This window comes from Phragmites australis, chromosome 7 (genome assembly GCF_958298935.1).
Source record: "Phragmites australis chromosome 7, lpPhrAust1.1, whole genome shotgun sequence".
Lineage (NCBI taxonomy): Eukaryota > Viridiplantae > Streptophyta > Magnoliopsida > Poales > Poaceae > Phragmites > Phragmites australis.
Window position 1 is genome coordinate 12,233,283 of NC_084927.1, and position 9,881 is coordinate 12,243,163.

At 51.5% G+C, this 9,881-nt stretch overlaps 1 protein-coding gene across 1 annotated transcript; it reads right to left on the minus strand.

Moving 5' to 3' along the window:
• Nucleotides 1-4,371: 4,371 nt before the first annotated feature.
• Nucleotides 4,372-9,536, minus strand: LOC133925393 (ABC transporter B family member 19-like). Its single transcript, XM_062371333.1, has 10 exons — nt 8,748-9,536; nt 8,598-8,652; nt 8,332-8,507; nt 8,080-8,244; nt 7,671-7,975; nt 7,262-7,584; nt 6,923-7,146; nt 6,510-6,841; nt 4,931-6,452; nt 4,372-4,719 (listed from the first exon to the last, which is right to left on the minus strand). The coding sequence occupies exons 1-10, from the start codon at nt 9,534-9,536 to the stop codon at nt 4,372-4,374; spliced, it is 4,239 nt and encodes a 1,412-aa protein (XP_062227317.1).
• Nucleotides 9,537-9,881: the final 345 nt, after the last annotated feature.

A 9,881-nucleotide genomic window follows, 5' to 3' on the forward strand; every position in this document is an offset into this window, starting at 1 on the left:
CCATGTACTTTATGATTTCCAAGACATTTTAGTCATCAGGATTTACATTACTTTAAGCCTGCATACATCTACCTGGACACCGGTCCTTACTCAGTCGTGAGGCACTTGGAGGCCTACCTGCTTTGGTTGTTCGACTAGGTTATGTTCACCAACGACCAAGGCCACCTGGTGTCGAGGACTCTTCTTCCATAAGCAAAGGGGATCACAGATGCGGAGCCCAATGATGTCCCCCAGTATAGCTAGGCCTCTGCTGTTCTGGAGGCGATGTATCGGGCCTTGTATGATGCATGCACAAAGAAGGAGCCGCTAGTCATATTTGCTGGGTGCCCACTCCGGCTGCAGTTGTGGTCCTACGAGCCGTTTGCAATCGGCTGACCGATTATGGACCAATCCACGTACCCTAAGGAATGTACGGGGAACCCAAGGAGGATGGGCCCACCATGGACTCAATGTGGTGTCAACGTCGAGTACATAGGGAATATAGCACTGATTTACTTGTCTAATATTTTTTATCAGGCTTCATACTATTTTTCTCCACAATCGCACTAGGTGCATGAGCATGCCCACAACGCGTATGAGCTTTTTAGGGTGCAATTCCACCGTCTGGGTCCATAGGACGTGGTCTCAACCCCCTATAGCCACTCAAAGATGCATGAGCATGTGCCTTTCGATCTGTCTCCGTTGTGCAGCTATGACGAGGACTACTAGCTTACAAAGAAGCCACTCGTCTTTGACATCTACTTCGAGGAGTACTCACCCCACTACGTGATGAGGCAATTCAGATGCTTCTAGGCATTCCCCTCGTCAACGTTTGCACCGTTCAGCCCCATGTTCATAGGTAATTAAAAATCAAATATATAATTCATAGCATTCATATCATTTATAGTCTATCTAACGTGGTTGGCCTGCAAGTATTCACGTAAGGGGCAACAGGGTGGCACCCTCTGGGCAGATCGCTTAGCATCATACGTCTTGGCGTGGGACCATGCCCTTGAGGATGTCCTCGAGGAGCCTCGTCCTTTCTCCGACTCACGCTACAAGGAGTACCTGCAATGGTACATCCCGCGCACATGTACACGGGTCACCTACACCACAGATATTGTCCAACCGTCGTTGCTTTGACTACAGAGGCCTAGGCCATTGGGATGACGACGCTGCATTAGCGGTATGTTTAAGTAATTTATCATTTTTGTTAACATATAATCCCATATGAACCGCTATAAATTGAAAATCATGTTTCATGTTTGTTTCAACAGTTCGATATCATATACGATATCCATAGGGACATGGCTAGAGACATGGGACGCCTTAGGTAAGATATGCAGCTTAGTACGGTGGATTTAGTGGGATTTGTCAAGCACGTTTTCAATAAGACCATGTGGGCCCTGAAGCTTACCTCATGTCGATCTATTGCAGACGTTGTCGGGACCCCTTCTAGGTACAGTGGGGTCAATGCAGAGTCATCCAGAAGGTCTGATGTGCAACGACCTCCATAAGGATCAGCATCGACACCACCACCTTGACCACGCGCTCCAAGGCCGATAACAATAGGTAACGCCTTTTTCATACTCACGTCAGTTAGACATATTCTTTTCTTACTGATGCATTTATTTTTAAAAATATGTTAGGTGCACCAACACACTTAATGGTGCAGACACCTAGACCATGGCCAACACCGACACCTTCATCATTCGCCGGTCTCTCAGGTAATGGGCACCAATATACTATCTCATTCAATATATTCAATAGTATATATAATATAATCATCCGTTCGGCGATTAGGCCGGGCCATCTACAGCTGCCCCTGCATACTATACAAGTACAACATTGCAATTTTACTAATATATTTATTTTCATATTTACCATATGTAATAAATTCATCCGTTCGTAGGCCCCTCGAATGATTATGCAGGGATGACGGTGGCAACATTTCAATCGTCATACCTGAGTTAGAGGATGAGCCTGAGTCAGACTCCATGTTCAACATCATGAGGGACTTCTTCAGGGGGGGGGCACCCCGTAATACGCCATTGTCACGGGGTCCTAGTTGCCCGGTGCTCCACTACCGACGCAGTAGACCCATGAGGAGGCCTCGACGCCCGCGATCGCTACTAGGCCTACCAGGTAGGTTGTTCCATCGAACAACCTAACCTACTCTAGGGGCCATGTGAGGGTGAATCAGCAGTAGCAGTGATGGGACCATGATTGTGGGAACAACCGACAACAGCAGGGGAGATAGTTGTTAGATTTTATCTTTGCTTTTGTAACTTAGATGTTTGTTTCATGATGCATCTTTGATTCGCAAACTAGTCATCTACTCTTCGATTCGTACGTTTCTATTTTCTATGTATTACATGTTCAGACATTACTACTTACCATATCATTAATGCATTTTTAAATCCCATGTAACCGCCGCACGCTACCACCTTTTCAGAGAGATGCGACCCCTCGTTGTTAGCTTTTTAGACTAACGAAACCTCTCGCTGCTACCTTTTCAAAGCGATGTGACTGCATGCTGCCAACTACTCAAAGTCCAGTGATCAGTCGCTACAGGAATGCATCAATGCATGCACTATCTCCAAATTACATTACTACACTTGGTCCTTACACCATCAGTCCCTGCTTATAAAATGGGAGGCCGAGGCAATGAGAAGGTCATGACATTGTAGTTTTTCGAAACACCACTACCATCTGATACCCTATACCACACCATGGCTGGCTCCTTAAGTGGACATTTCTCGTGGACATCCAAATCCTCAATGATAGCCTCCATGGACCTAAAGACACTTGTTGGAGTGTCGTTAGAGATATATCAGGGTGTGCGAACTAGCCGACATAGCAAAGTGTTTTAGCAAACGAGCGCACACCATATTTATGCACCCTTAGCAGTATGAGGAGCACATTAAGGTACATTCATTGTTACTACATATCCCCACTATATTGTTGCACTTCTAAGACACGTTTATATTTTCATATGACCTTTTTTTTATACTAGGTGTTCCCTCGTGATGAAGAGTTGCTGAACAAACCTATTGAGAACGTTAATCTTTTGCATCTACTCTCCAGTGACAGCTGCCTATCCGAACATAATTGGAGACGCAGATGTGGTTGTTCGAGACCTCCACACCTTTGCGAAAGAGGTGGTGGTTCGAACCACGTGAAAGAGGTGGTCATTTGACAACCACCACAAGAGGACATGCTTCTACCATTTCCGTCACAACCGAATGAGTTGGTTCCGATGATGATGACTTCATGCCAACTCCTCAAAGAACTCCACGTCGTTGCAAATTCTCTGATGACGGGGCAGATAACTAGGATCCTAACTTTGATTATTTTCTTTATACACTAGCACCATGTAGACCAAAATCCTCAAAATACTATTACCAATAAATGGACCGGGAGATAAGGCACATACAACTTCAAGAGCTATTTCGTCCGTAATGTTTATGCTACTAATTGTTGAACTTGTTGAATTCAAGTTGGTTTTATAATTTTTTAATCTATTACCTAAGGCGTGCATGTATCTTAGATGTAGCCTAAATGGCATTACTCATGTTTAAATTTTATGTACCCATATCATATACACATTCTATCTTACATTTAATGTGGTTTTATCATTTCACTTACATGTATTTATTCTATCTTCACTTAAATATTTTCTAAGATTTTTTATTTTATCTTAAATAATTTCTAGGATTTATATTAGTTTATATAAAAAATATACCCTGAGTCTTGCCATGTCTAAAAAGGGGCTACCTGCCCCTTGAGAAGATGGCAGGGTTGCCCGCACCTCAGAGGGCGGTAAGGCCTATGAGCCCGCCGCGGTGTTACCCTCGGGTGGCTTACTGCCATCTTAAGAGGCGGTAGAGGCATCTAGCCCCGTAACTCTTGTCATCCAATATATATTTTTTAATTATTTTGTTTAGAAAATATATAAAAAAAAACTCGGAGCTCTCTCGCGGCGAAGGCCATGTTGAAGTAGAACCACATCAAACAGTTCCACCGTACTGGCTAATCATCGAGTCTTGGCGTTAACATGACCACATCAATCTACTTAACTACTGTCATCGTAATAGCAGCTCGCCAGTATTATATGAATCACGATCGTTTATCTCACTTTCATTTGCGTCCCCTTTGATTTCTCTGAAAAGCTGTCAGGAGTACGTCTTGAACCCATTTACGGTCAACATGGACATTCCATATAATTTATATGCTTGTGCATATTTTATTCATCTGGTGGTATGAGTAGTGTTCCTCAAAAATTCTATTGACATGTGATCAACATATGTATTCCTAATACCTTTTTCTTTGACAAAACAGAGTGTCCGAATTGCTGAACATGACATATGCAGCATGTGTAGTCAGTCCTCTCTACGCGAATGCCTGCGCCTCCACCTCCGACTTCAACATCGCGGCATACAAGCCGTCGCCATGGTTAGCTAGAAGGACGTCGTGGCTGCCAAGCTCGACGATCCTCCCATTGCTCACAACGGCGATGCGGTCGGCCTCGCGCACCGTGGAGAGGCGGTGCGCCACCTTGATCGTCGTTGCACGCCGTGAGACTTTTCTAAGGGCTTCCTGCACGTGCTTTTCGGATTCGAGGTCTAGCGCGCTGCTAGCCTCGTCCAGAAGTAGTATCTTGGACTGCTTAACGATTGCTCGTGCAATTGCAATCCTCTGCTTCTGACCCCCTGACAACTGGACTCCACTCTCTCCGACCTGCTCAACACAAGCACTGTTTCAGCAATATACATATGAAGAATAAGATAGCATGTTCTCATGGCACAAATGTAGTTCCATACAAATAAGATAGCATGATTACAGTTCAGAATGTTTAGCCTTGTTTCTAGCAAGTGATTCTTTGTCTTAATCTTAGAATTTGTTTTCCTATTGAAAAGTCTTTTTACATAATCTGCTTAAAATTGTTTACCTGAGTATCATAACCTTGGGGAAGCCCAGCGATGAACTTATGGATGTTGGCCTCCTTGGCAGCCTCTTCAATTTCTGCCCATGAGGCTTTTGGATTGCCAAACCCGATGTTTTCTCTGATAGACCCACTGAACAAAGATGGCTCCTGGCCCACCATTGCGCACTCCCCCCTGAGCCACTTAAGGTCCAGCTCCCGCACATCCACGCCGCCGACCATCACCTTCCCGCCCACCGGGTCGTAGAACCGCTGTACCAGCCAGACCACCGTGGACTTCCCGCTCCCGCTTGCACCGATCATCGCAACAGTGCTCCCTGCCTTCACACACATCGAGAACTCATTCAACACCATCAGGTTCGGGCGTGACGGGTATGCAAATGTCACTTTCTTCAGCTCGACGTCGATGGGTCTCCCGTTCTTGATTGTTCGCCGCTCGGTCCGGTCCTTGTCGATTGCTGGCCTGCGCTTCAAAATGGATAGTATGCAGGCGATGGCCACCGGTGCACCGGATGTGTCGGGGGCGAGACCAGCCAGTTGACCAACGGAGAAGGAGCTGAGGACAAGGATGAGGAAGATCTTTGACACATCGCCGAAGGTGGACTCGTCTCTCTTAATAAAGTATGCGCCGGCCCAGAGGGTCACCGTGTAAGCACCGTACATGGCGCCTTGGGAGAGCCCGAGGATGATGCCCATGAATTGTGACCTCCGCCGAGCCTTGGCTATGGCACCCTCCAGCGACCGGTTGAATGTGCCGACGATGTTGCTCTGGGCGCAGAGAGCGGCGACTGTGCGCACGTTCGACACGGCGCCGGCTGCAATGCTGCTGGCCCGTGCGTATGCGCCGTCATCCGATTTTGGACCGACGTTGATGAGGAGGTTGAGGTAGCTGGCACCAAGTGTCAACGGCGTGCAGGCCATTGCGACCAGCGTGAGTTTCCAGTCCAGCGCGAAGCATATGCCGAGACCCACGCCTGCTGAGCCCACGGCCATCAGGAGCACGGCGTAACGGTCGCCGAACATGGACCGGAATGCTATGGCGTCCCGTGCAAGGCGTGTCACGAGGACACCCATCGCGTTGTCTTCCTCGTCGAACCACGCGGGCTCCTGCCGCATGATGGCGCGAAAGAGGCGGTTGCGGACACGCATGGTGAGCCTAGCGCCCGCCCATCCGCACAGACCCTGCTGCCCCGTCATAGTCAGGATGCAGGCCACGCCGAGACCAACCACGGCCGTTGCCAGATATCCCACCTGCCGCTTCATCTTTGACTTGTCTGCGTCGAAGTACACCTCGACAGCCTGGCCCAGCAGCAGCGGGAACACCGAAAACACCGCGCCTGCGTGTATGCCCATCAGAAATCCCAGGATCAGCAAGGGGCCTTCCCGCCTCTGCAGCTTCCATATCTCAGAGACCCTGACCTTGGCGTCCTTGGCGTGCGCATCCTTCTGCTCTGCCTCTTCTTGTATCGTGTGAAATCCGTACCTTGACTTTGATACCGACATGTCGTGCCCTGACTCGTCCGTGAAGCTGCTGTACATGGGCTCACCTCCAGTGCCAGGTTTCCTGGGCTCGGCAGAGTCGGACCTGCCGCTGTCCGATGCGAGCTTCACCAGGGCAGCGTAGGGGCCGCCCCGAGCTATGAGGTCGGCGTGGCAGCCGGACTCCACGACGGCCCCGCGGTCGAGCACAGCAATGGTGTCGGCATTGCGGACAGTGTAAAGGCGGTGAGCGATGACGACGACTGTGCGGCCGGCGGAAAGGCGGTCGATGGACTGCTGCACCACGGCCTCGGACTCGGCGTCCAGCGCGCTGGTGGGCTCATCCAGCAGCAGGATGCGCGGGGCACGGATGATGGCACGCGCGAGCGCGATCCGCTGCTTCTGGCCCCCCGACAGCTGGGTCCCACGGTCCCCAACCTAAATAACGTGCAGGCGAAAGCAAATTGGTTAGGTGCGACTAGAGTCAATGGATGGCCATGTCAGTTTTGTGTTGCTCACCTGCGTGTCGTAGCCATCAGGTAGGCCTAGGACGAAGATGTGAGCATTGGCCTCGGTGCAGGCCGCGATGGCCTCTTGCCTCGTTGCGTTCTCCTTCCCCATCATCACGTTCTCTATGATGGAGGTGGCGAACAGGATCGGCTCCTGCCCAACCAAGCCGATCTGCGAGCGCAGCCACTTGAGATTCAGCGACGCCAGATCCCGTCCGTCCAACGTGATCGATCCTGCACCAACCCACCAACACTGCAATCAATCACTTGCATATTGGCTCATCACAACTTTGTCACCGGTGAAACATCCCATCGTGCAACAGAATATGGTGTGTGTTTTGTGCTTCACCTCGCGTTGGGTCGTAGAACCTTTCGATGAGCGCGAACATGGTGGACTTTCCCCCTCCGCTGACGCCCACGAGCGCCACCATCTTGGCCGCGGGGATGGTCAGGTTCAGGTTGTACAGGATCATGGCCTCCGGCCGCGACGGGTATGCGAACTCCACGTCCTTGAACTCGATCCGCCCCCTCAACGCCAACAGCGCCAGCCCTCCGCCGCTGTACGCGTCGATCTCCGGCACGCGGTCGATGATCTCGAACACCCGCCCCGCCGCGACCGTCCCCTGCCCGAACTGCGCGTAGTAGGACAGCGACAGCGCCAAACCCCTGCGCGCATGGCCATTGCCAAATTCCAAGGCATTAGCAAAAGGAGCATTTCTTGCGATAATATACGGCACGTCGGCGCCGTGCAAGGTTCTTGTACGTGCCTTCCTCCGACCATCACGCCGAAGAAGCAGGCGATGGCGTCGCCGCCTTTGATCTCACCCTTGGCGACCAGCTGCGAGCCGTACCACAACGCCAGCGCCCACTGGGTGTATGTCACCAGGTAGATCACCCCCATGCCGGCGCCCTTGGCGAAGCCCATCTTTATGCCGATCGGAGCCGCCTTGTTCAGCCACTCGGCGTACTTGTCTGCCAGCCGGTCCTCCATGACAAAGGACAGGACCGTCCGGATGGAGCTGATAGCCTGCTGGGCCACACTGCCGGCACGTTGGTACGATGCCTAATAGATCACAGAATATCAGAAACACAAAAAAGGTTATTTCAGTTTAGTCCATTGCTTAACAATCAGTAAGTATTGGTTGTGGAGATATTGAGTGAGCTGACCTCTTCCTTGGCGGTGAGGCCACCGTATATGGCCTTGTAGGCCATGCCGCACGACATCATAAGAGGCGTGACGGCGAAGACGGCGAGAGCAATCTTCCATGATTTGGCGAAGCCAACCACGTAGCCGAAGATGAAGGTGAAGACGTGATGCACAAAGCCTGCCATCTTTGTTTACATGTACAACAGATGAATTAAGCATTTAACTCTGTTCAGTACCAATCACTATTTCAGAATCATGTTTTTGCTCTGTACCTTCTCTCCCATGGCTTCCTGGACTTGAGCGACATCACTGGAGATGCTTTGCATCACCTCTCCAGTGCTCACCTCCGTATCGAAGAATCCGATTTCCTGCCTCAACACTGCCTTCAAATACTCCCGCCGCATCTTCAGCGCTGACCTCTCGCCAATGATCCTCCAGCACGTGATCTCTGCACGCTTACATAGTCAAAACTCAAAACTCCATAACCCAGAAAATTCCAAGAACAATCCATCAATTGCAACGAAAACAGTATTTTTACCAAGATAGGCTCCTATGACAACAACTGCAGCAAGGATCACCATGTACAAGCTGATCTGCATTGAGTACAGTGTGGACAGAATTAGCTTCTCAGTAAATCCGCAGCACGGAAATTTGCGTTGTCTTGGTTTTCCTAATGGCGCTCACTCACCTGCTTGACGTCCTTCATCATCTGCGTCTTGTCGGCGTTGACAATCTTGTTGACGAAATTCCCGAACAGGTACGAGTACCACGGCAGCGAGCCGCCGTTGATCATGGCACCGATGCACCCGAGCACGAGGAGCACGATGTCCAGCGGCGTCGAGTACTTAAACAAGCCAGCGATGCTGACAGGCTTTCCGACCCTCACCTCGATCTCACCGTCGTCCTCGTCGTCGTAATCGTGGTGTACACCACCGTCGTCATCGTAGTACTGGCTCTGGCTGTACGACGCGACGCTGATGCTGTTACCGAAGCTGGGCGCGTCCCGCCGAGCGCTAACGTAGAGCTTGTCGTGGTTGTCGCGCGAGAACGAGACCTCGCGGGACAAGGCGTTGTTGTACTTGTCTCTGTACTTCACCATCTCCATGTCCCCGGAGTCGCGGCCGGCGGCGGTGCAGACGGTGGCCGTTGTAAGGATGCCATCATTGCTGGCGAAAGAAGTGTTGGGCGCCACAACGATGGCGCGGCTCGCATTGGTCACTACGCTCTGCAGCTCCAGCCGCTTGCCAGCGCCGCCGCCACCACGGGGCACGTGCGCCACCGACGAGCGGTCGCGGTAGATCTGGCCGGACCGTCTCGACAAGTAGTAGTCCCTCGCTGTCCGGCGGAACAGAGCAGGCCCACGCCGTGAGGCACTGTCGTTCCCTGCCAGCGCCCACGGCCCGACCGCGGCCCCGAGGCCGTGCGGTTGCGCCCACGATGTGTCTGGTTGCCAGGACACGGAGCTCTGCCACGACATGTCATCGACGCCTCGGTGGCGTACCCCACGCGGGCCAGCGAAGGACCTGGAGCTGTCAGGAGTGGGGAAGGGGCTTCGCGCGCCCTGTCGCCGCTGGTGCGTGCCCGAGCGGGAGAAGGAAAAGTCATCCATGCATGCACGGGCGGATGAATTCCAAAGCGCCAACGGGTGGCGCCGGGTTTGATAAAAGCGCAGCCCTCGGGTGCAGCTCCTGATGATGCCCAAACGCTTGGACGCGAGCGCGCGTGGTGCCGGCGGCCTTAGGACTCCACGCCGCGCGCCAATTCGTTGTACAAGCTTGTAGCGTTGCGCGTTGGATGCAACGAAGCGACTGTTCATGGATTC